Source organism: Phocoena phocoena, chromosome 2, assembly GCF_963924675.1.
Source record: "Phocoena phocoena chromosome 2, mPhoPho1.1, whole genome shotgun sequence".
In the NCBI taxonomy this organism is placed as follows: Eukaryota; Metazoa; Chordata; class Mammalia; order Artiodactyla; family Phocoenidae; genus Phocoena; species Phocoena phocoena.
Genome location: NC_089220.1, coordinates 49,401,738 through 49,429,483, shown reverse-complemented (window position 1 = coordinate 49,429,483; position 27,746 = coordinate 49,401,738). Strand labels below are relative to the sequence as shown.

The window sequence follows — 27,746 nt, the reverse complement described above, 5'->3', positions numbered from 1 at the left end:
CAGAAACACCATCATGAAATTATTTTTCAGTGGATAAAGTTAGTAGAGTTTCTGAATTGAAAGTATTAAACCAATGGATGGTAATACCAAAAAAAAAAACAACAACACATTTCATTAGTTAAGACGAACAGAAAAAAGTGAGGTGTTTTCAGTTAGCAATAGTGATTGTATGTTGTACCATCAGATTTAAAGGTGGTCCTAGTACAGTTGGTAGATGCTTCAAGTAATTAACAAGGCTGCAACTGCTCTGAGGCAAGGAGGATAAGCCTTGGCTACAGAAACAAGGAATAGACCATAAAAGGCAAAGAGTCTTTGATGTTGACCATGTTGCTGATTTAATACCTGCCATGACCTAATCTTTTTGTGTATATAAAAAAGAAAGATTTACGATAATTTGAAAGGGGTTAATCTGGACTCTTATAGAGTCTTCTCTACTTCTTCTGTCTATATCCTTAGAGACTTTTACTCAAAGAGATTCTTCAGTTTCTTTCTGAATCATACACACTGTAGGTATCTTTAGCTAATATGAAACTTTGTTTCTTCCAGTGGATTTTCTGCTTGCAATATCTGTCCTTATGGACAGGCTCCCTGAGTCTTAGAGAACAGAGGATATTTTGGTCGTTTTTATCTGGAGGGCCACAAATTTTTTTATTTCTACCCTCTGAAAAGCCACCCATAAATTGGAAATTGGAAATTGGAAATTTCTAAGTTGATAATTTCTCATTCAAGTTTTTCTCTGATTCCTGTATTTTATGTCTGAGCACATTTTAGAAAGAGAAGACAAGGTTCCCTTTACTTTGACTATTTAGGTACCCGGAGTATTGTTTGAAAATCTCCTGAAGTCTATTTTTAACGTTTCCTATTGATTCATTCTTATATTGTTCACAATTTTGAATCTATGTCCGATTCATCTTGAAGAGAAAGTCTTCTGAAATGGCCTTGTGTGGTGTTTTTTCTATTTTTCTTGCCCTTGAAAGGCTATTAAAATTTTTAAAAATTTTTTTGGTAATGACCTGAGTTATTTAAATGTCCTTCTGGTCTCTCTTACCCTACTGCTTTTAACCATTTTTTCCCACCTGAGGGACTAACAATTAAGTGAACTAGTTGGAAAATAACTGATAGTTGAGGACAGTAAGTAACAGAATCCTGAATTCTGCGGCAAATTTCTGTCTTCCTGGGCTAAAAGAAATTCCTTAAAACTGAACTCTAGACCAGGGTTTAAATTCAGCTTCTTTACAACAGCCTTCTGGTCTAGCAATTTTAAGTAGTTTGGGGCAATGTGACTACTTTTTTTCCTGCAAAAATTCCTTAGGAAATGGTTTAGGAGGTCAGGGAAAGGAGCAGAAGGAATTGAAGGGGTGAAGTGATTGGTGCAGACAAAACTGAGTAGAGAGAGATACGGGAGGGTAATTTCAGAAAGTTAGAGAATCAAACAGAGATTATTTGGGAGTCAGCAGTTTGTTTTGAGGCCTCAGTTTACTAATCAAAGAAGCTAATTAATGAGTGTTTGATATTTTCTCTTCATTTTTATAGAGCACCTCTAAACTGTATTAATTATTTATTTTGACATGTCCAAAGCTCAACACAATGTTATTCTAAATTTTTTAAAAGATCATTTATTATTGTAAGTGCAAATATTAGGCTTATACTGCAATGCAAATAGGAAGCAGAAATTCTTCCAGGAGGAGATTGCAGCTTTGATATATACAAGCCTGTAACAAACAAGTTGGTCAAATTGTGTGTTTATGAAAAGCATCTGGTTCCTCAAGCCATGAGAGGTTAGAACAGTGCTGTACGATCAATAATCTGACAATCATTGATCCTGCGTTATGGAGTAAACAAAGAGACTCGCAAATTGACAAGAGCGGGAGTGTCCTCTTGAAAGCTTTGTTAGAGGACCCAAGGCAAAATTTGACTAATTATTTTTGCATAAATTTGTTGCTAGTTTAACCGACCTCCAGCCGTTAGTCTTTGGGGCATCCTGATTAATCTGGGGACTTTTTAGGCCTTTGCCTCTATCTGTCCTTTATAGAGCACTTCCTTGTACATTCAGTGACAAAAGACAATTCAAGATAAAATACATGAGACAAGACTTTGTACACATTTTCAAACAAAAGAAGGTAAAGCAAGCAGCAAAACCATAAACAGATTAATGGCAAAAATATTTCCTAAATAGTATACCTCTAAACCAAAAGTTCTAATAACCTTATACAGAAATTAGGTATAATTATTTATAAAATGAGTATACTTCCGAAACTAAAGGTTAAACAAAGACTTAGAACTAATGACCCATATAAAGACCCGCTGAGTCTTTATAACAAAAATCCTAGGATAAGAAATTAGCAACAAGAGCTCAGTGAAACAAATCAGAACTCAGATCAGATCGTTGTTGAGATAAATTCACCTGCAAGTAAATTCAAAGGACAAATGAAATTTGGGAACAAAGGACAGGGAGAATGCACATGTTAGTCTGAGGGTCATAGGGAAAGCTGCCAAGTGAGGGCACTTAAAACTGCCAAGTGAGGGCACTTAAAAAAAGCTGCCAAGTGAGGGCACTTAAAACTGCCAAGTGAGGGCACTTAAAACTGCCAAGTGAGGGCACTTAAAACTTCTAGAATTGCCAGAGGATGAGACCGTCGCTCAAAATCTGATACAAAAACCAAAGCTGAATTTATTGGTGAGTTAAGTAAAGAGTTATGCTTGTGAGGCACAGTCTCATTGAGTATAACAACAAACTAACGGTTATATGCAGGTTGTTATATGCATAACAAACAAACGGTTACAAACGGTTTGTTTGTTTTGGATTTTCATGGTTTAAAGAAACAAGAATGGGTTGACATCAGTTTTTGAATGATTTTTTGTTGTACACAGAAGCATGTTTCGTGTTGGTTATAGAGGTGAGAAACGGGTTGACACCAGCCTCAGTCAATTTTCTGGAGCGAGTCTTCTGCTACTTGACTGAGTTTTAAAGTATGAAGCTGTCACTGGTTGGCTTTCAGTGGGCTGTTGATTGAAGTGAGTTGTTACTTAATTAGATGGGTTTAAAACACGTTATAGTATTTACTTATTACCCGAAACTGAAATTAAAACTGAAATTGATTGATTAAACAGGCAGGTTACAACCAGTTTAGGTATTTACTGGCTACATGGCTCTACAAGAGTTTTTTCCTGGGAGTTTGGGAGTATTTTCATGTATTTATAATGGATGTGCACACAAATTTAGCGTTATAATTCAAATAACATTGTTTTATATAGTTGGAGTTTTTTTTGCGGTACGCGGGCCTCTCACTGTTGTGGCCTCTCCCGTTGCGGAGCACAGGCTCCGGACGCGCAGGCTCAGCAGCCATGGCTCACGGGCCCAGCCGCTCCGCGGCATGTGGGATCTTCCCGGACCGGGGCACGAACCCGTGTCCCCTGCATCGGCAGACGGACTCTCAGCCACCACGCCACCAGGGAAGCCCCCACATGGCTTTTTTATACTGATATAATCAACACATGTATTGATATATTCCACATTTTGCAATGTTAATAGCTATGTAATATATTAATATGCCATAATTTGTATAGCCATTCCCAATTAATTGTTAAGCATTTGGGTTTTTTTTTCCATTTTCATTACTACTAATAGTAGTGCTATAGCACTCCTTTTGAATAATTTCCTAAAGGCTATGGTCTCCAAAGGGAAATAAACAAAGGTTATGATGTTTTTCATGATTTAAAAAATATGATCATTTGTAGGATATGCATGGTGTAGGTCCATCATTTGCCCCAGTTGCCTGACTGGATTTAATTTATTTTAAAAAGTATGACTTCAGATATTCTTATCTGAGCAAATTAGGGTAATTTGTGTCCTTGATTTTTTATCTCTACCTATATGTATGAACAAATCAAAATTCAGCAGTGTGGAAAAATGGATGGCTTTTGAAATAAGAACTGAGATTCATAGCATTCCATACAGGATAAATGTAAAGCATACAAATTATTTCGGGAGGGGATGGGGCCAGTGGTGGTTCTGTAGCTGGCTCATATTACTTTGACAGCTAACTAGTAAATATTCAGGAATTATATAAGCCAAGTATTAAACTGTTAGTAGCTTGACATCAGCCATGGTAGGCAGGTTTGCACAACAGAAATTGTCAAATGCTACAAATCAAGGCATGTTGCTGCTGCTGGAGAGCCAGTTTATACCAGCACGTCACTGGACGGGACCATTAGGCAGGGAACTTGGAATTTTTTTTTTTTTTTTTTTTTTTTTTTTTTGTGGTATGCGGGCCTCTCACTGTTGGGGCCTCTCCCGTTGCGGGGCGCAGGCTCAGCGGCCATAGCTCGTGGGCCCAGCCGCTCCGCGGCATGTGGGATCTTCCCGGACCGGGGCACGAACCCATGTCCCCTGCATCGGCAGGCGGGCTCTCAACCACTGCGCCACCAGGGAAGCCCCGGGAACTTGGAATTTGACACTATAGGGAGATAGAATATAGATTGCTTATTAAGAAAATAAGACTTCATCTTTGATCCTGTTCTACACATGGTCCTCATTATGTTGACTTGGGAAGATGCCCAGTGAAAAAGACCAAGAAATGAGACTAAACGCTCCCAAGAAAAATGTGAAAATTGCCAAATCCACATAGTTGGTTTCATTTATCCTGGTTCATGAGCCTCTATTTTGCAAAAGTTGCTTCTTAGCTAACCTCTGTTTTCAAAATGCATGTTTTAGGTAGAAGTGTTCTAAATACAAATTATCATATTTTGACAAAAGAATGGCCATCTATCTAAAGATAGTGAACTATTTAAAGATAGTGTATATAGATGTTTTAAAAGTCTCCTCTCCACAAGAACCTCTCCTCTCCCCACAAGAATCCACAGAACACACACACACACACACACACACACACACACACACACACACACACACATGAGAGAGAGAGAGAGAGAGAAAGAGAGAGGGGTGAGAGGGAGAGAGGGGTGGGGGGTCAGGCTTCCACTGTAGTGAAACAAGAAATATCCATAATGCAAACTAAGAAGAGTCCCTGTTTAAGGTAAGAAAGTGTGAGCCAAGGATTTTATATCCAGCAAAACTGACTTTCACTTATAAAGGGCACAAACTGTTATCAGCGTGTAAGAACACAAAGAATGTTGTTTCCATGAGCCCTTAATGAGAAATCTACTGAAGAATGAGCTTCAGTTAAGCAAAGATGACATAACTTCACCAAAGGAGAAATAATCATATACTATGTGCCTCCTAATAAAAGAACACTCTGCTTCCTATAGTCTTGCCAAAAAAATAAAACCGGAGTCAGATCAAGCCTCTACATCCAGCTGCCAGTTTGCAGGAAATCCAGAGGACAAAAGAACATGTTGAACTGCCCCGTGAATATGCAGTCAGCAAGGTCCAGATTGTGGGAATCTCTACATGTCAAATTCCCGGGTTCTTCAACAGATAAACTGTAAAGGGAAAAAAGGGATGAAAAAGGAACCTATAGCTTAAAAGAGATAGTAAATTTTAATGGGGAAGACTAAAAGCTTCAATTAGAAACCCAAAGATGTAAACTCTTAGAATATTTAAAGATAGCTAAATTCATTAAATATTCTTACTTTTTCTCAACTTCCTACGTTTTTACAGAAACTAAAATTTGAAGTATAACTTAATCTAACTTATAAAAGAGTGCTTTAATGCCTCAGATTGTAAACTATATGTTTTATACTTAACTCTGAGGCAGTGCAGCAGGGATTTTGAATAAGTCCCCAGTTTAAATTCCAACTCTTCTACTCTGGCTGTGTGGCTTTGGGCATATTACTTAATGTCAGGTGAGGGTGGAGGTGATCTTTATATATCTCTTTTAAGGTGAATAATAAATTATAACCTCTCTTGGGGCTGTTGCAGGAGTGCATGAAATACCATGTATATAATTCTGGTATTGTGGTTGGCTTATAATAGGCACTCAATAAATGAAAGCTACTCTTACTTTGGTTTCAGTAGGTATGAGGTGGGACCCAAGAATTCTGTACTTTTAGAAGCCTCTCGAATGATTCTACTGATTACTCTAATTTGGGAAACAGTTCCTGATAAAATCCTTCTGGATGTGAACAAATATTCAGCTTCAAGAATGTTTATCAATGTATTTCTTAGAATAATAGAAAAACTGGAAGACATCTAGGAGAATGGCAAAATAAACTATGGCCTATCCGTGTACGAAAATATTATGTGGCCATTGAAATAAAAATCAAATAGCTAACATAGCATTAGGTGCCTGGCGCTGTTCAAAATGCCTTATATATATTATCTCATTTAGTATTCCTGTGAGACATGTTCCATTATTATTTCTATTTGACAGATGAAGAAACTAAAAATGTATATGATATTACAAATAACAAATTGTGAAGCTGAAATATTTCTAAACTATTAATAATAAAAACATTTTTATAATAAAAAGTTTTGCCCTTGTTAGAGGAAAGACTGAATTAGCTTTCCAACAGAAAATATTTCAAAACTATCATATGAAGAAGTGATCAAAGCATTTGTAGCTGAAAACTGGGGGAAAAAAAGTATTACAGAGGTATCTTACTCTAAATAAATATTAACTTTCAAGCCCATTTTTGTACCTTTTTCCTATTGAGCCCTCCCCCTCCACCAGATTGTATAACCTTCAGGGCCCCACAAAACCTGGATTCTCCCCCCTCTGCCTACCAGGTATGCATAAGGAGAGCCCCTGCAGAAGAGAGTAGAACAAATGTAATAGAGGAAAAATATTTAGACAAATGAAAGGAGAAAACTTTCCTCAAATAAAACTTGAATCTTCATAAAAAGCTTCCTGAAAACTGACAGACATGCCCCAAACTGGCTGAATGGCACTATGTAACTTTAATAATCAGTTTGGGAGCAGCTTTCTGTTCACATTCAGTGGAAACAGGGAGGATGATCTCAGAGCGGGGAGATTGCTCAGAAACAACTTTCTTAGGTTTCATGTTTGCTTATTAATTCCATTATGTGGAGAAGAACACTATTCAAATGACAATAATATCTAATATATTTCAATAAAAAACAGAGGGAGGAAATTTAGAGTTCCTTTAACAATCTTTTCTTCTTATTGTTTCTTAGAGTCTGATATTTCTTGTTCGAGACTGGAGTTTCCCATACGAATTTTCGTATGGAGCTGACGGTGGCTCCAAATTCTTGGAAAAACGCCTCAAGGTTTGTTAACTATTTAGATGCATGAAATTTCGCCAATAGTAACCTAAATTATTTTTGAATGATTTGCTGAATAGATACTCAGTAGCCACAATCTCATTTGACCTTCATAGTATCTCTATGAACAAACTAAGATTGATACTTAAAATAATGTCAGAGTTACAACCGTAAACATTATCAATAATTATGATACAGAAAAAGAGTTCTTTTGTAAATATCTATAAAACCATGATTTATTCCTAAAGATAAAACTTTTCATTTGAAGAATTAAATCTGTTCAAGACTGACAGTACAAATATATGGATTCGTGTTTTAGTAGAGGTTTAAGGTCAATTTAACAGAAATATTTAATTTTTGAAATCCCCAAAGTCAATCTTAGGACATTTTGCTAGTAGTTCACAGAAGGTGATATTAGGAGGCTTTCCACTTGCTGTGTCATGATAGTTCAATAGTGAGTGAATTATTTACACTGAACAGATATCTCCCAAAATACCTACTGAGTAATCAGAAAAAAAAAATGGAGATTAAAAAATCTACCTCGATAATCAGAATCTCTAAGCTTACCTTTTTAAGTTATAGTTACTTTTAGGGTAGTTTGTACTGTTAAATGTCAAATGCATGTGAAAAAAGGGGGCAGTTTAGCTTTTAAGTAAACATCCAACTATCCAGATGCCTTTCTAGAATTTAAATGTATACCTACCAGGTGACAAGAGGCTGTCTTGAGTACCTCCTGAAAAGAAGGTAGGAATATCTTATGATCTCCTCATGTCTCTTGTGAGTACTTTGATTTAAAATTTGAATTTGTAGGAACTAGCTAGAGTAAAACCCCACTGATTTATACTAAAAAATGGGAAGGCCCATCTAAGTTAGCGTAAGAGTAGATATTTGTTAATTGTAATAATAATGCCATATGTATGCTATACTTAGATATGGCCATGTGGCAAATTCACCCCAAACTTTTCCATATTTAGTATCAGCCCTGTCATGTCATTTTTTTTTTATCATTGTGACCAGACAGACACAGCAAATATAAATGCCACAGAATTCTTTTGGAGTTCAATTTGTGTTGAAAGTAGTTTAAACTTCAGAATGATTTACTGCAGGTCTCGGGGAACCAGCATGAAGAACTACAGAATGTTAGAAAACACATCCATTCCTGTTTCACCAAAATTTCCTGTTTTCTGCTACCTCATCCTGGCTTAAAAGTAGCTACCAATCCAAACTTTGATGGAAAACTGAAAGGTTTGTCTGTCTTTTAATGTATTCGTTTATGTCACTTAGTCTGATTACAAAAATGTCATTTTATCCGTTGGGTTTATGGCTGCTAGTTTTGTTTATCCACTGATGTGAGGCTGATGATTGGAAATTTTCAGGAGGATTGGGAATCCCGGGCTCAGGCTAGAGTACCTCCTTGGTGAACTATGGGATTCTATGGGTACTGAAGACGCACACTGAGAAAATAGGCTAAATCCTGCATTCACCTGGGAGGCAGTAACCCTCGCCCTTTCTCCTAGGTTCCTGCTCACCTCTGTATTGAGAAATGCTCCTTAATATCTTCCTTTTTAATTTTCCTTATTTACACGAAAAAGGAAAATAGATGCCTATATTATTGGAATGTTTGTGTTAAGTTATATAATTAGAGATAGAAATATTGCATAGTACTGAAGTGAAGCTCTTTAAAACTACTGCTAAAGAATTTGATTATACATCATTAAAAACTTCAGTAATAATGAAATCCTCTTCTGGATGAGGACCAGTTTCTTAAAAAAACCAAAAGCACCAGAGTGTTTTTCAAACTAACAGCATGTAATTATCTCTTAAACAGAGGCATGACTAATGTTTAAAGATTCCAAAGCAACTCAAATTGTTAAAAAAAAAAAACGGGGGTGGGGGTGGGCAGTGGGAGGTGGAGGCAGGGGTCTGCAGAAGCAGAAGCTAATCTTGCCTAATAATCACCAGGTCTTTAGATATTTGCTTTGCAGTTGATACAAGGTGGTACAAAGACATTTCTGACTTTTTTACTTGTAAGCCTAGCATTGAGTACACCACTGAGTTTGGACATTTGCTTAATTTACTGTGGCCTTTCTGCATTGTGCCAGGGGTGATGAGACAGTGACATAACAAGCTTTGAAGCACAGTTGTTCTCAAAGGGCTTTGAAATTACTTTTAAAAAGGACAACATAACATTGTGTCCAGTTGTATGCAACTGGCAAGTTTGAAAAGCAAACCTATTGTTTTCCCCATGTATCCATGGCGTTTATTCTCAGATACCTTATATTTCACTATGGCAGCTAATATCATAAATAGAACCCCCAATTTCTCGATCATCAGCATTGTTTTTATACATGTTTTAAATTGTCTCTTCTTTATACAACAGAACAGACAGCTGTAGGCACATATTAACGCATGGATTCCAGGATCCTACAATTTCGCTGTCACTTACGAATTCCAACCCGCTAGTGAGCACACAGACCTCTTGATACTGTGCAATTACCTAATGGCTTCAATGTGTTTTGAATAAGTTACATAAAGAGAGGGCTCCCACAAGGCCTTTCTTTCTTCTCTGGGGTTGGAGAGCCATAAACAGGCAGAGCAGGGGCAGGCCTTCAACAACAGTCCTTTACTGGGACAAAAAAGTACTCTGCCTTGTTTCATTCCTGTAGTACACAGCTACAGTTCTTAAATTAATGGATACAGTTTGCAATGAAAGAACTCAGGGAGAGAGTTTAAGACAAATCATGCAGATATAAATTGTACTTTTTAATAGATTTGTTCTCCATCAAATTTTACTCACATGGCTAAACATATATTGACTCATACAGTTGGTTTACAGTTATCCATACGTTGCGAGTTTACCAAAGTGGCTAGCCCGAGAGAAAGAGAAATGAAAGGCAGCTTCAGTTGCCCATCAAATTTCCATTTTAATTGAGACTTTATAGGACTGCTGCTAAATCCTTCTGTGTGCCCAAATGTTCTGCTTTGCCTCAGTGTTTCTTTGGGCAGTTTTGAAAGTCTGCTATCTACATTATTTTTCCATCCTGAATCTTATAATGTGGTGTTATTTCTATCCAGGATGTCTTGTCTGCTGGCCATGCTGTTCTCCAGAGGGCTGGCATCTGAGTGGTTGCCTCTGGGGAAGAAATGTCTTTGAACAAACAATTGTGCAAAAATTCTTTGATGATAGTTTCTCACATACTCTTTCAGCACACTTGTAGAAATAGACTATGGCTAATGCTATCTTCAGAACACATTTTTAATCCAAATGTATGCTGTGACGCTGGTTACTTTGATGATAATTAACACAGTTGTTGGTGCATTAGATACACAGGTTGTATCTTATCCCATTAACAATTTTATAAGGAAATTTGTGGGGGGAGTGGAATTTAAGTACATGTTTTGAAGGTGATTTTAAAGTGGTTTTATAAGGAGAAATCTTTTTGTTTTATACAGAAATTCAGGAAGAATTCATATATTCTAGATATATAGTAATATTCTACTAATGTTGAAAAAAGCATAAAATCATATAGCAAAAAAGAAAACTGTTAGCATCGATGAATACGAATACATAGTAGGCAACAAAACACAACAAAGGAGCATAGTAACATAATACAAATACCAGTATTTCAGTGAAAATCGGTAACTAAAAGCAAACCACAATAATAAATACATTTGAACAAGCCTATACGGATACAAAGCACAATTATCAGTAAAAATTGGTACAGTGCAAACAGAAAAATAAATTTGAATGAACTCCTGTCCAAGTCCTCATGCAATATGGACACAAATTTCAAAGCTGTACAAAACATGAAGCAAAAAAGTTGGAAGAATTTCCAGTGGCATGCTCATACATGTCATAAAAGCAGTAAGCAAGAGAAGAGAACCATAAATTCTTATGTAAACTAGTATTTCAGTGTATGTTGGGGTCATAATAACAAGCAGGGAACACGCAAACACAATCATAAGGTTTGAATCTTTATCCTTAAGACCTCAGAAAAAAAAAAAAAAAAGAAAAAAAAAAAAAAAAGACCTCAGAAATCACCAATCCCAAAGCCTGAAAACTCAGTGACTCTGCTGAAATTCAGATTGAAAAAATTATAGGCAGTTACTGCATTTTCTTAGATACCAAGTCTCTGGACATATCTTGCTTCTTATGTAGTTTTCTATATGTTTTGAAATAATGATTTAAAAAATTATTGCTAAAAAAAAATATTTTGCTGTGTTCAAAAGACTTCTCTGAAGATCTGTTTTCTGTATTACTGTGCTAAATCTGTAATGTTAAGTTTGAACCTAATGCTATAAAATGGGTCATGGGCAATCAATTGTACCAAATAACTCAGACTACCTCTGATCCACTAGCTATGAGGCCTCCATTGCCTTTTTCAGTGTTTGGGGTTTTTTTGGGTTTTTTTTGGCGGTACGCGGGCCTCTCACTGTTGTGGCCTCTCCCGTTGCGGAGCACAGACTCCGGACGCGAAGGCTCAGCGGCCATGGCTCACGGGCCCAGCCCCTCCGCGGCATGTGGGATCCTCCCGGACCGGGGCACGAACCCGTGTCCCCTGCATCGGCAGGCGGACTCTCAACCACTGCGCCACCAGGGAAACCCAGCCTTTTTCAGTGTTATTGTGTGTTGCTGCGTTTCACTACTAGAAGCAGCAGCAGCATCACTATCTTTTTGAACTTGAGTCGTAGTTACCACACCTTCCCCACTTCTATACACTTGTCCTAAGGTGGGCACACTAGATACAGAACAACTTTTGGATACATTTTCTGGAGGGAATACATCTTAGAAAGCAGTAAATATCCACCCTTTCCCTCCTTTATGACCCTATATATATAAAACCATGAACCGTGAACAGGACTTAAAGGCATCAGAATACATGAACTGGTTATGTGAATGGGGTGTAAAACATTTGTATAGCATTTAATATCAAGAAAGCTATTTTATAGGTGGAAGACAAGATAAATAAGTAATTGGAGTGAAGATAAGAAAGATCAGCCATAGGAGTTTGGGCGAGGAGTATCGTTCACCCTGAGAAAAGTGGGTTTCGGGAGTAATTTAGATGATGGGAAAGTAAGTAGTAGCTTTATCACTGGGGAAGAAACAGAGGAAATCAAAGGATGTTTTATTTTATGGCATGGAGGGCTGGATAGGATTTTTTAAATGATGAATTTGCTTTTACTTGTAGAAATAGATGAAGAATTCATCAAAAACTTGAAAATACTCATTCCTTGGCTACTTAGTCCTGAGAGCCTAGACATTAAAGAGATCAATGGGAACAAAATCACCTGCCGAGGTCTGGTGGAGTACTTCAAGGTATCACTCTCATTTCTAGAGAAGTTGTGAGTACTTAGATTTGACATGTTTGGAATGCAGTTCCTGTTTTAAACAACAAAAAATTATAGACTTTGTAATATAGGGGCAAAGGCATGAGGAATATACAGAAATGATTTTTAAAAAGGTTAGACTCCCAAGAGGAGCTTGCTTTCTGAAATTATTTTTTGAGAAAACTCCTTGAGGTAACTTTACTATCGCCTTTCATCTTGAGGGAAATATATTTTGAAACATAAATGTATCCTGGAGTTGGAAAAGTCTATCTCTTTTTGAGGGAGGAGATGTTTCCCAGGGTTCATACCACTTAGTCTTCAGTCATGACCTATACTGAATTTCACCTTCATTCTGAAGATTTTCCCTAACAGGCTATACTTTGCCTTCCTCCTGGAGAAAATTCTTCCACACTTCCTGCTCTCTGCACCAAGGGCCAATGTGAAGTGGAACTATTTTAATTTGCATTTACCTATTTACCTCAGGGAGCCCCAAATATAACACTTTTTTTTGTAACCAACACACATATATAGATTTCGGTTACCAATATAATTTTTAGATTGATGCTCCAAGGACTAAAATATCAATTTTTAAAATCCACGTTTTGTCATTTAAAATGTGGTTGTATATCTCCTGTGTGATTATTTACCTTCACCACTCTCAGCAATGACATGTTATTTATCTAAAATTTGAATTCTTGCTGTGCAGAAAACACTGTGGAGGAGCTTAGAATTTAGTAGGAGACTCAGGGCCCTTGAACAGATCTGTTCCATAAAGCTTGTGGCAGCAGCAGGTACAAATTCCTGTGAGTAACTGAAAAAGAAATGTTACTCCTAGCAGAGGGATCTGAGAAAGTTTTAAAGGAGGTGGTATCGAGTTAAGCCTTTAAGAAGGGTGGGATTGGCAAGTGGAGATGTGTGAAGAGGACCTTTCAGAAAAGGGAACAAGAATTAAGAAAGAGGGAATTAAAGTATGAGAAAGAGATAACAGTTCCTGAAACTATCAAGACTTTATTTATTTTTTTGAACCGTCAAGACCTTAGACCTTAGAATACAATTTAACAGGCTTAGAGATATATTGAACGCAATTACTTGAACGTGAGTCTTTTTCTTTTTTTCTTTTTCTCTTTTTTTTTTTAGGCTTATATAAAGATCTATCAAGGTGAAGAATTACCACATCCCAAATCCATGTTACAGGTATTTATTCATCAGGAGGCTTGACATTCTAAAACATACTGTCACTAAAGCTAAGCTAACGATATGCTCCAATCTGGCTGCTGGAAATCACCAAATATAAATAGTAGATGGAATGACTTATTGGAAGATTATTTTTCTAGTAACTACCCATTTGTGTGTTCATCTAAACATTTTCACATACACATATAGCAGCCTCACTTAGCATGCTGAGATACAAGAGTCTGCATTGTCTTTGTACTAAATTTGTTTGGAGAAGACTCAGACTGTGGTTTAGATTCACACATGTAACAAGAAGTAGAAAAGCAGGTTTTAAACAAGTGGCCTCTATACTTAGAAAAGGAAAAACTCACTTTTTCCATACTTATTTCTTAAAGTTCTTAAGTTCTTGATGGTTTCTTTTTGTTATCAGTGATACACTGTTCTATCAGTAATCCTTAAAGTTGACATATTTTTATATATATTAGTATATATAAAATGTACTATATATTATTTCCCATGTGTTTGGATTTATAGATCCCCCCCATACTTGGTGAAAGGCTTAAGAATATTTATAAAGAGGAACAATCTTCTAAATGAAAATTCATTTTAGAACTATGGTTTATTGAGTAAACTATATTTTATGCATTTTGAAGTTTTAATTTTAAAAGATGTAGTAGAAATATTTCAACACTTTTCAAATTATGTGATGACCTTGAGTTCTTGCATATTTCTTGCACATAATGCTCATATATGAAAACTGCCTGTGGAAGTTTAATAAAATATGAATTCCATTTTACATCATATTTTGTACTTTGTCCGAAGGCCACAGCGGAAGCTAACAATTTAGCAGCCGTGGCAACTGCCAAGGATACATACAATAAAAAAATGGAAGAGGTAAGAATTAAATAGTATTTTAAATGATGTTTTAATTAATTAATTGATTGATTGATTTTTGGCTGCATTGGGTCTTCGTTGCTGTGTGTGAGCCTTCTCTAGTTGCGTCAAGTGGGGGCTGCTCTTCGTTCTGGTGTGCAGGTTTCTCACTGCGGTGGCTTCTCCTGTTGCAGAGCAGGGGCTCTAGGCACGCGGGCTTCAGTAGTTGTGGCACGTAGGCTCAGTAGTTGTGGCTCGCGGGCTCTAGAGCACAAGCTCAGTAGTTGTGGCTTATGGGCTTAGTTGCTCCACAGCATGTGGGATCTTCCCGGACCAGGGCTCGAACCCATGTCCCCTGCATCCCCTGCATTGGCAGGCGGATTCTTAACCACTGCGCCACCAGGGAAGTCCCTTAAATGATGTTTCAAATAAAATCAGTATTTCTTCCATGAGCTCATTCTTTTTTCTTCCAAGTTACCCTGTATACAAATGCAGAAGTGGCTTTGACTTATTCTTTCTCAAACTATGTGTATCACATTTTTATGGTATTCCTAAAATATTTTAAAAACAAATCAAGAAGAGAACATGATGTGTGCACAATTTAAATGTATTTTAAATGAATTATCTCTTTATAACACACACATTTTGCGGGGGTGGAGGGGTACAGATTTTCCCACTATTTATAAGATCTAGTGGCTAAAATAACATATGCTACCCTCTCCACTATACCTCCCTACATTCCACAGTCCAATTTCTATCTTAAATATAAAAACCTGTTAGAAAAAAATAAACTGCAAGGACCAATATTTCTAAGTACTATATTTCCTCTTTTTAACATTCTGAATTAGGAGGCATCTAATGATTATGGTATCTACTAATGTGATGAGTTTTCTTTCCACTGAAAATGTTATAAAATCAAAATTGCATCCAAAATTGATAAGAGTCTTAGAATCAAGAGAAATATAGTATATGGAATGGTGTTTACAACATAATTAAAGGGGAAGTGGAATGAGAGTCTCCTTTATATAAGTAAATCACAAATAAGTGAATGGTATGGGTAACAGAGATTTCCCATGTAACTTTTGAAAAAAAAGTTGAAAATTTGGTCCAAGAACATTTAATATGCTTCCATTTAGTCTCTTGAAGAAATACCGAATGGGCTCCAAACAAAAATCAGTGAAACTGCTGAAGGAAATGTTTTCCACAGTTTCACTTTAGGGCTTTATAGCATTGCTCATTGTTTTAAATTAAACTTCATTTGGTCAAAATTAGTTCAGTGTAGTTAGAATAAATTTCCTGCAGGAACTTGACTGTAAGTAGTTTTCTTAAATTTGGATTCATTCTATGAATGAACTGAGTTTGCAGTTCACCTCCACATCGTGAGGAAATCGGATTAAGTCACGGATATTCCTTCCCACGTCGAAAAGAGAATAAAAATTAAGAAAGGCTTTATATAAGTCACCTATAAAGTACCAGTCGCACTTATAATCCCGCCTGATAGAAATGGAGTATGGAAAGATGTGGGCTGACGAAACATAATGCAGGCTCCTTCTGATTAGTAATGTGTTCTAACAAATTCAACTAGCTAAGTGCAAAATTGTGATACAGTTGCTAGTTGTACTGTGCACTGCGTGAACACTTCTCTATCCGATACAGATCTGTGGTGGTGACAAACCATTTCTGGCCCCTAATGACCTGCAGACGAAACATCTGGAACTTAAGGAAGAATCTGTGAAGCTATTCCGAGGGGTGAAGAAGATGGGTGGGGAGGAATTTAGCCGGCGTTACCTGCAACAGTTGGAGAGTGAAATAGATGAACTTTACATCCAGTACATCAAGCACAATGACAGCAAAAATATCTTCCATGCAGCTCGTACCCCAGCCACACTGTTTGTTGTCATCTTTATCACATATGTGATTGCTGGTGTGACTGGATTCATTGGTTTGGACATCATAGCTAGCCTATGCAATATGATAATGGGACTGACCCTTATTACTCTGTGCACCTGGGCATACATCCGGTACTCTGGAGAATACCGAGAGCTGGGTGCTGTAATAGACCAAGTGGCTGCAGCCTTGTGGGACCAGGTAGGAACACTTAATTCTCTTCAACTAAATGCAGCACACATTTGAATGCTATCTATGTTCCGGACACTATGTTAGATGTTGTAAATATACAGGTGAACAGGAGACTTGGGCCCCAGTCTTCAAGAGCTTTAGAATCTGTCAAGATGGCCAGATACAAACAGCTAACTATAATATAACATGTAAAGTCCTACACAACTGTTTTCCAGTCAACATTGCAATATTTTTCAAACATACGTGGATTAGGTAGTGTTTTCACTTTTTCTTATCCTAAAAGTTAAAGCTGTTAAGTGAGAAAACACAATCAAGTTTTTATTTAGCTGATTGTGATTCGATTATATGTTCATTACTTCATACTTACAACCTATCATTTGACTAGCACTGGCTTTGTTAGGAGCATATGTAAACCACCATCTGAAGTCATAGCACTGTCTCTTTTAGTAAAACCCCTAAACACAGTATCTGATCACTTCACATTGTCTCTATTTGAACTTTACATTTGTACCAGGCCCTGGCATGAGTCCAGGTCAACCTCTGGATCAGCTGCTTATGGATCAGTTGTCCTTTATGGTTCAATTAACCAACCCAGGGTCACCATGGTCCACTGTTCAAATAATTGAGTATGGATAGGGGAGACAATTATAAACACACCTAGAATAATAATCAACTATGTCATTCTGGAAGTGTCTTCAGTTAAATTTAGGGGAATTTAGTGAAGCTAAAGTTGAGATTCTTCATAAAAGTTTGGAGTTAAGAATATTTATGGTCTCTAGGTAGCAAGTAATAGCTACAGTTCTCCCAGCATTGAGTGTAATTATACATACTCTTTAAAAGAGAATTGTAACTGATGGATTTGCCGTGTGTCTTTGAAGAATCTAGTTGAGATAAATAAATGGTAACACTACGGGAAAAGAATGAATTAAAATTGGATCCTCTGAGCCACTGCCTCAAATAGCCCTTCAACCTCAAAAGATGAAGAGAGGCTATTTGAGGTAAATCCCAAAGCCTACCTAGAATATGATGCTGAAATCTGTGATGAATATAGAATTGGGTTCTTCAAAAGATTCACATTAAATATGTAATCTAAACTGAAAAACTCTGCAGGGTTATTTGTTCTTAAATGCTCACAAATTACTACTGTAAACAAAGTTGATTATCATAATGCTATTAATGAAGCAGGATATATACTTTTCTTTTCTCCCTTTTAAACTGCCTTTGCCACAGGGAAGTACAAATGAGGTAAGTTAAATTTCTTCTTAAATTAAGAGCATGTATTTATAAACATTATGATATTCTTATTTTATAAGCCAAGTAGCCATTAAAGGATATCTCAATGTACATTAAAAAATCTTTGGTGACTACAGCTCCTATGTTCTTCTAGCATTTACAATTTTAATTGTGAATTTTGGCAATGGTTTTAAAATACTTAACTTATTCTGGACATATGATTTTATCTGCATATGAAACATAAGAGTTGATTATCATGAATATTTTATGTTTTGTTTCCTGAATGTTTAGAAAATTTCAAAATTCTTAAGCTCCAACGTTGGGCATTTTGCCCTACTGCAGAGTGAAACAAGTACAGTTATGAATCTTCAGGAAACTTAACTACTGGAGAGTAAATGGAGCTACAATCTTTAGAAGTTGTTTTTAACTTTGGCTTCTGAGTTACCTATACCACTTTAAGCAGGTTTCAGACCAGTATGCAGTGTAACTTTCCTGTAAATTGGTGTTCATTTCTCCCACTGCACAAAACTCTGTATCTGAGGAAAAATCTAAGCTTCTAAGAAGGAATCACTTGTTACGTAAGAAAAATTATCTCTGTGGAATCATTTAGGTCATTATCTTCAGGAAGCAAAACTGATCTTCAACAACTACAGAGATAGCACATAATTCCTCAGTTTCTGCTGTTATATATAACTAGATTATGTCGTCCAATCAAATACCAAGGATACATGTAATATTTACAAGTCATAAGGAATTATTTCATGTAAGATTCAGTAAAATAAATTCACTAAAAAGGTAAAAACAAATTTCAACTTTGTAAATCAAGCCTTAAGAAAAATATCTAAGCTTTTAAGAGAACATGGATTAAACTGAATGTGTTAGAATCATATAAGACAGTAGAACTAAGGTTGCACCAATATGCATTCATAGAATTGATGATAGTACAATTCAGACTTAAGAAAATCAAAAGAAAGTAGCCATGCAGACTCAAAAACATAAAAATGAATGGAATTTCCTGGGGATTGATTACTATTTAAGGATATCAGGCTTTTATCCAACTTCTAAAAATATTCAGACTTTTTACAGACTTCAGAATTACATCAGATAAACTGGCCTTAACTGAGTGTTCATTATTATGTGAAAGTCAGAGGAGGTAATGAATCTCACACAAGCTGAGGGGAAAGAAAAGAACATAAAAATATTTATGGACACATAAAGCAATAAATTCCTATGACTCAAACACTCTTAAACAGACAACAATGACAGAGGTAGTTTTAATGAAGACTCTCTGACGTAATGTTTCTGAATAACGTTTTGTAAGATATGAACTAATTAATGGAAACAAGGCAAGAGAGCATCTTTGAGAGAGCCCAGTGTGGCAGGGGAGAGGGTAACACACCTGCTTATCTGCATGACCATAGCAGGAAATCATGGAGAATAAAAGTGGTCCCTTTTTGAAAAACCTGTCAGGAAGCTCCAATAGCAAGTGGTCTACCTATGTATAATAAAGTAGCTATTGGCAGTCAGAAGTTATGAGCTCCTATAATTCCTCTAAAACTAATAATATTCACAGTATGAGTTTTCAACACACCCCTAGGGCACAGTGGTTAGGAAGCTCTGCTCCAAAAGGTGTGAAAGGTAAAAGAAAATGCAGTCTGAGGATAGAACATTTACCATGAAGATCGACCCACACATTGGACAGCTGAAAATACTTTTGTGTTCTAAGATATTAGCTATTAATGTATATCTCATACAGATTAATGATATAAGGATTCCAAATTTAGCATGCTAAATTTGATATCATACCATAAACTAATTACACTAAGAAGGAAAAAAGTTATATCTGTGTATTTAATACAATGTTTTATAATCTTGATTCTTTTATTTCTAGGCTTTATACAAGCTTTATAGTGCAGCAGCAACCCACAGACATCTGTATCATCAAGCTTTTCCTGCACCAAAGTCAGAATCTACTGAACAATCAGAAAAGAAGAAAATTTAATCCAAAATTTCAAAAATACAGGTGTGCATGACCAAATTGTCAGTTAAATATTGTTTTCCATCTCCATGCAAACATTCAAAGTGCTTCCATCAGAACAGGGTAAAATACCAAGCACCTCTGAAGATTGCAAAATGGTTTAGTTCCTTTATTTCAGTGTTTAATAAGCAGACGTATGTATGCATGGTTTTATTTTGTTAACATGTACAGTTTCCTGATTTTGTCTTCAAATATGCTGTTATAATTTAAAGAATTTGTCTATTTATGATAACAGTACATGTGTTCTGCTTGAATTTCCTAAATTCTACTACCGGGTTATAGTTAAACCATGTAGTAATATTACTCCACATTTGGATATGCTCATTTAATTTCTACAGAAGAATTTTTAAATTATTTCACATAGCCATTCGTTAAAACATAGCATCATAACTCAATAGGCTTGATTCAATCTATACCATCTTACATATACCATTAGCTCTTATTATAAAAGACATATAAGAGAGCTTTTCAGTTGCTTTATCAAAAACTATATATTGCTTTTCTATCATGATTTAATATAGAATATAAACCTCTTGATCAAAAATGCACAAAAAATCACTTTGTATATGTATTTGAGTTTCACTGCATTGTATATTTTTTCATTTGGTACACAAAGAAATGTATTCATCATAGGTTTATTCTTTTAACATGTGAACTATTATTAAAGTTTACTCTGGTTCCCAATATTAAAAACAACTGAATTTGGAAATGTTTGGGAGGTGATGATAAAGAATGATGAAGATTTCTATCTCTTTTTTTAAATTCAAAATGCATTTTCTTTCATGTTGACACCATTACAAATTTAGGTTTCCATTTTAAGGCATGTACACTAAGCCCTTTTAGGTATCTTCCAATTCTTTTAAACCAGTGATTCTATATTGTTTTTATAATTACTAAAATCTGTAGTGGAATTTCATTGAGCTTACTTTCTAGAGGAAAAAAAAGTGTGGTAATGAAAAAAAAAGTAATGCCTCTTATCTGGGAGCTCTAAAACAGAGTAATTTCTAACTTTCTTAGAAATGGCTAAGCTTTAATTAAATAAAATGGTAATATTTAGTAAGGAGTAAAGAATGATTAAAACAGAAGAGTGTGTGAGAGTTCATAAGATATTTAAGCTCACATCTTAGGAAAGTCTGATCACATGCCCTGCAAAATAACTTTTCCCACTGATAACATTCCAACTAGTCTATTTTCATTTTGGAATACCCCTTTCATTATACTGCTTCCTTTGCCTATGGGCCTCCGAATGGAAAAATCGAATATATATAAGTGCTATGCATAAAACATGGACTCAAACGCAACACATTTAGTTTCCACAAAAATATATTTAATAAGCTTGTTATATAAAATCAAACATTTAACATTTTCAACATTTTATCAATAATTCAGATTCACTGATATCTAACTGGGAGTGCTTTATATTTTGGAAGATTACCTAAACTAAAAATTTATTTACATATTTACAACACATGTAAATATAACTGAAGAGCTATTTCAACAAGTTTTGAAATTCACAGAATTCTAGAGATTTATAGGCTAGACGTGCCATAAATTTGCCTGCAATCAAACGTACTGTGCTAATTATGAACAATGTCTTAATAACTATTAAACCAAAGGAAAAAAACTGGGAGAGAAATACTGGGTTTTAAAGTTCTGTGACAAACTCTTAGAAGATAAAAGATATGTAGAGTCAATTTAATGACCAAGATTTCTTAATGAATCCCTGATTGTCATTTTTGGCAGTTCAACCCAGTCTGTTGGGATGGCAACGTGCTATGCTGTTGAAAAGCCTCCACTGTCTCATCAGCACCATGTTACTAAATGCCATAAAAGCCCTGGTCCAAAGGAAGTACTGTAATGTTAGCAACTCTTGAGTGCTGTGCACACTTTTCCCACACAGGCCTTACACCTAAATTTATTCCTGAAACATTATAGACCCTGCACCCTTTCATACCAAAAAATACTTTCTCAACATGTTTTAAAAGGGTTCTTTACATTCGGGGGAGGGGGAGGGAAGGTGACTCCATACATTACATATAAAAATTTATCACAATAAAGGTCCCAAATCCCATTTTATGTTTTGCACTATACAATGGTAATATTTAAACCATCCAATTCCAGACAATATTCCACACTAAAGCAGTAAACATTTTTTTAAATACTGCATAGGTTATCTCTCTCGTTCTGTTTTTTGAAGAAAGGTACTGCTACTGTGAGAGTTTACCAACTGATCATTTCCTATTTAATATCTGGTTAAATGACATTTCTTGTTGCATTTGTCTCCACCGAGAATATTCAAAGCAGTTTCCAAATATACAGCATTTAGAAGTGTCTGCCATGTTGGCTCTTAAAATGATAAACTCATTTTTTTCTCAATAAAAGAATATTTTTAATAACAAAATACATGTAAAATTAGAATTTTATAATTTCCAAAAAAGTAAGCTGCCTTTATTAACCAAAGTACTTGTTTGCAGTTTTTTTTTTAATCTGTGAAAATATTTTAAAGCCCTTATAATAAAACTTAAATTTTATTTTTAAAAAATTAACTTAAAAATTCTTGCCATGTTGCTGGGCATACCACTGCTGTCTCTGCTTGCGATTTTCCAACTCCGTGAGAAGAGCCTGTCTGTAGGCTTCATACATTTTAACAATCTGTTCCAGTTCTTTCATGAAAAGCAACTTTAGCATTCCCTGGTATGTATCCAGGTCAGCCAGCTGGAAGAGTTCCCACTTCAGAATGTGGTCATATCTATTTTAAAACACAATCAGACATATGTTCACAACATATTCATAAATATGTATTTATAACAATAAACTGTTCTATTTTTATAAATTTCAATTTTATTATAACTAAATAAACGATAAATTTCAATTTAAAATAACCAAGTTTTTAACTGCTAGTTAAATACACTATTTTTTAGGGAGAGGAGAAAACTACTAATATTACTTCATTTCAATCTACGTTAAAAAATACCCATTTCCATTCATCTTATGTATCAGTTATTCTAATATTAATGCTAGATAATAATGAAGATTTCAAACCACTGTGGTTCTATAATTTCTGAAGAACATATTCCATGCTATTCATAAGTTCATCCAAAGTTAATTGTTAGGAAGGTAAGAATACTTTAGACCACATTTTTCCTGCAATGAATAATATAGAAAAATAGGCAAGATCATCTGTGTCATTAGTGTTGATAAAGCTTTTTGAGGCATACTGTTTACTACAGCAAACAAGGAACTAAACAGGTAGAGGAAAAGGAACCATCATTTGTGGGCTGAATAATCCTGAGGTTGAGTATACAATATTACAAACAAACAACAAAAAATACAGAAAAACTCAAGCAGAAAGGAAAGAATAAGCTGTTTTCAAAATGACAGAATAAATAGACTGTAGAAGACTGCACCATGTGGGGCCGGACTCACGTTAAGTTTTTATTTATATACAGTTCAGAAGGTGTTTAGTCCTTCTTCAATGGTAAGTAGATCACATACTGAGATGAAGTATACAACAAACTACTAAAGCAGTAATTTACACTTTGAATTGAAAGGGACCTGAAGACAGCACTCTACCCCAATCTTCTCATTTTATAGATGAAACCTAAAGAGGCTATATACATATCTCTTGCAAAATTGTTTAGTGATTAAAAGATCAGAAAGGCAGAGAACTATATGGACTAAGGCACATCACAGTAATAGTTTTGAATGATAATACCTACTAAGACTAGAGAAAAAACTTGAACAAGTTTTTATAGAGCAAGGCATATACCTGTATTAAAGGTATACTTCTCAAATCATATTGCACAACAGACATAATAGGAAGAACTTTAATTGTAAATTCTAGTAAATTTATTCTTAATAATCATTTATAACATTTCCTACCCATTTCCTTTGTTTGGTAATTCATTTACCATCTTATTCCAAGGGGATCACGTAATATTTTTTTAAAAAGGGAAACAGTAAACAAATACAGAGCAGCCAGTATGAGCTATAGACTGTGCTTGGTATGCTGACATACATTTCTGAACAACCTGGTCATGTGTTCCAGGAATACCAAAAGCACAGCACAGTACACAAAAATCACAAGGTAAACGTATTTTGTTGGATCCCAAATTTACTAATTTACTTACTGAGCACTGCAAATTTACTAAAAGATATACTTGGCAGAAAGCTTTATATTCTCTTTAGTGGGAAACTCCAACTATTTGCCAACATATATTGGAGAAATATGACAAGAAATACTCAATGAGCCTCCATGAAGAAACAACTGCAAGGTATTTCCTAGAACCTCTGCCATTCATGTACCTTAAGATTTTATTTGTTTGAAACAAATTCGTAACTCCTAACAAAAAACCTTAATCTTCCCAAGTCTGAATTCCATTGCTAAGGGGCATTTCAGCAATGTCTACTGATTCAAGATACTTAAGTTTATGCCAGGTGAACTATAAGAACGTTAAAGCTCATTTATCATCTGGGGCATTCTAGCAAGGAAAAGAAGGGAGAAGAATATGGTAATATTGATAAATATCAAACTTGTTTGTAACACATGAATATCATTCTGTATAAGCATTCAAGTTTTTTTTTAAAAAGGAAAAAGAAAAAAGCTTCAGACAATTTTGACTTCCCAATCACAGCATTTAGCATCAAGAATAGGATTTTGTGTAGAAGCAAGAAAATCAGAATATTTAGTGAAAATACTTTGGGAAGAAGAAAAAGTACTCTAAGGAAAACCACAGATGAGAAAAGTATGCAATGTGTCAATTTGCATTCCAAATCCTTGCCCCTGCTGTTTCTATATAGTGACTTCCCTTCTGCTTATGCCCGCCATTCACTTTTCTTAAGAAAAGTATGTAATTCCCATTCTTTTCTTCTTAAGGAGCCAAATAATCTGCTTCAGTTTAACTTCTTAGCCACTACACTCTAAATATACAGGTAAATCATTCAGAAAATAGGCTGTTTACTCCAGTATCCTTTTCTCATAGCATCTCTCTTGCTACATTTTTCCTACAGCAGTATTCTATTCAAACAGTACTTATAAATAACCCATATAAGCAAACAACAATTGCTGTAATGCTACCAAAAAACCTTGTTCACACTCCAGTGGATGCTGCCTTCAGGAGCCAAAAGTACTGCTATTCCAGCCCCGGGTATTGTAATGTAGCCCAAGTTCCCTGTGCCTGTCTTATGTAACAGTATGCCCATTCTTCCTTTCCTCCTACACCCAGAAGTGAGTCAGCAGTGATACTGCAGGATCACAGACACAGGGATAAAATAGAGTCTGTGCCACAATGCTGTTGGGGACTGGTGTTGGGGGATGGGGCGGGCATGAGGAATAATGGAAAGTAAACATGTTCCTGATGGTCTTTTTCCCGTTAAAGATTAAATCTTTTAATTTTATCCTATAGTTCACCTTGCTTACAGGTGCATGATACGTTACAGACTTTTGAGAGCAAACTTACAAACATACCTTTACTAAAATTAATAAATAAAAATTTAGAACATTATCTGTTCTAAGTCAGTTCTGGAAGTATATGCAAAAATTATTTTGGTAAGTTACTGCTAGAGATAGAAATAAAGCATTTTAGAAAGCTAGATAATGTCAATTGTTTGTTAAACAAAAGGAAGAAATAAGCTAATTTTTTGGATGAGTAATTGATTCTCCATTACCTAATTCATGGATAACAACTCACCTTCTGTTGATAGAACAATATTAACCATTTCCAATCCTGTTTAGAGACAAAAATTTAGTATCAACTAAAAGGTAACCTAGACCTCTTGTTTTAAGCAGAAAAGAAGTACTTGCTCTCTTTTCTCACTGGCCCATTCTGGGAGGAGTTCTGATCTATTTGAAAAAAACTTAAGTTGCTAGTTTCCTAAAGTTCTATAGTTAGCTCACAGAGCCAGAGTTGAAAGGGACTTTAATCTTTAGGAGTCTATTTCTTTTCATCAGAAGCAAAGAATTCCATTTAAGTACCATCTTTTTCCCCCAAGAAGGAAAGCTTTTTATGTTATTTCTTTCTAACCACAGCTATAGAGTAGAAATAACATAAAGAAGAAAGAATAACCCTACTCAATCTTATCAACTCCCAGAAATAACAAAGGTTAACAGTTAAGCACATATTCTTCCAGACTTAAGGAAATATAAATACATGCACGTATTACATATGACTTAGGATCAGCATATGAACAAAGGCCACAGAGAGCAGTAGATCAAGTGGTATCAAGAGTGAAAGAAGAGAGGGAAAAAGGGAAGAAAAGTCCATCTGCTATCATTCCTCATCCTATTCCTACAGTATATGGATATTATCAGGTAAAGAGGTTTCTGTAGGTTAGCTAAGACACCAAGCCATGCTTAATTTTATGGATGAATGTCTATGTAATTTCAAATAAACTAAAAACAAACTTCTGACAAGCACTGTTTATACTCTGTATAATAATATCTATAATTAAAACCTTTTTAAAAATTACACTGACAAGGCTTAAATTTGACTTAGAAAAAAAAAACTGATTTTAGACTACAACCCTCATAATATCATCTTGTCTCTCTGCATCAGGCCACACAGATCAACAGCCATGAATTTATAGACCGAAAAGATCAGAGGGAATGTAAGGGAATGTTATGTTGGCCAAGAATTAACAAATAGTTCATAGTAAATGACCAGTAACTTTATGAGATTTAATTATTTTATTCGAAATTCATTGTACAATCATCTTAAACTTTCTAAAAACTATTCTTTGGGCTATCTTATGCTGATAGTTTTGGTTTTTGAAATACAAATGGAATATTAAGAGTAAGGCTGCAAAATGTCACCTTATATAATTGTTAACAGTACTGTACATGCAATTATTATGTGTAAAATATGTAGCAAAGTACCAGGAATTTAAATAGATACTCAGTAAGTGATAATTATTATTAAATAAGAAGTAGTAATGATAAAAGTTAAGAGTATGAACTTTGAAGTTAGAGAGAAAGGTTTGAAATCTACCACTTAATATTTGTGTGATCTTAGCAGAGTTTTTTTCAGCTGTAAAATAGGTTTTGGGAAGATTATATGAGATAACATATGTAAAAACTTAGCACAGTATGGTACAGGAAGCACTGGATTATCAATAACTATTTACTTTCAGACATCCCCTTTTCTGAAATCATAGCACTTTGTATATACCACTGTCACTGATCCTTACCACACTGGATTATTGATCTGAGTACCTACTCCTGTTTTCCCAGAAGAGAGACGCTCTTTGAGGCAAATATTTCATTTATTCATGACTATATTCCAAGAACAGTGCCTACTATGGCACCCAACAAATATCCTCAATGAGCCTAGCAAACTCATAGCCATCTTTAAAAACTAGTGCATGGATTTTCCTTTTTGGTGCAGCTTTCCTTGCTCACTCATAATAATAAGAAACCATTGTTAAGGGCTTACTCAAGTCAGCCACTGTGCCATTTGATTTAAAATGCACAATCATGGACTTCCCTGGTGGTCCAGTGGCTGGGACTCCATGCTCCCAATGCAGGGGGCCGGGGTTCAATCCCTGGTCAGGGAACTAGATGCCGCATGCATGCTGCAACTAGAGTCTGCATGCCACAACTAAGACCCAGTGCAGCCAAAAATAAATAAATATTTAAGAAAAAAAAAGCATGATCACTTTTAAGCCTCACCACACCAAGTAAAGTAGATAAGATTATATCCCCTGTATTTCAGTAGAGGAAAAACACTTAGAACTAAGTTCAATAACTTGCCCAAGATCATTCGGTAAGTAGGTGATGGAGACAGAAATCACGCTTTCCTTCCAGACAGTTTCCTTCCTGAGTGATCTTAACCACTATTCTAT

The 27,746-nt window shown here is 35.5% G+C and overlaps 2 protein-coding genes across 2 annotated transcripts in view; one reads left to right on the top strand and one right to left on the bottom strand.

Annotated features, from left to right (window-relative positions):
* Positions 1-20,616, top strand: part of ATL1 (atlastin GTPase 1) — a 78,221-nt gene extending 57,605 nt beyond the window's left edge. The window contains exons 7-14 of the mRNA XM_065872809.1: positions 7,097-7,189; positions 8,290-8,428; positions 12,373-12,500; positions 13,649-13,705; positions 14,507-14,578; positions 16,214-16,645; positions 17,867-17,881; positions 19,761-20,616. Coding sequence (XP_065728881.1) covers positions 7,097-7,189; positions 8,290-8,428; positions 12,373-12,500; positions 13,649-13,705; positions 14,507-14,578; positions 16,214-16,645; positions 17,867-17,881; positions 19,761-19,871 — 1,047 coding nt within the window. The 3' untranslated portion in view covers positions 19,872-20,616. The remainder of the gene's footprint in view (positions 1-7,096; positions 7,190-8,289; positions 8,429-12,372; positions 12,501-13,648; positions 13,706-14,506; positions 14,579-16,213; positions 16,646-17,866; positions 17,882-19,760) is intronic.
* Positions 20,617-21,212: 596 nt separating this feature from the next.
* The window catches only part of SAV1 (salvador family WW domain containing protein 1), a 31,061-nt gene continuing 24,527 nt past the window's right edge, over positions 21,213-27,746 (bottom strand). Inside the window, exon 5 of the mRNA XM_065872286.1 lies at positions 21,213-22,656. Coding sequence (XP_065728358.1) covers positions 22,455-22,656 — 202 coding nt within the window. The 3' untranslated portion in view covers positions 21,213-22,454. The remainder of the gene's footprint in view (positions 22,657-27,746) is intronic.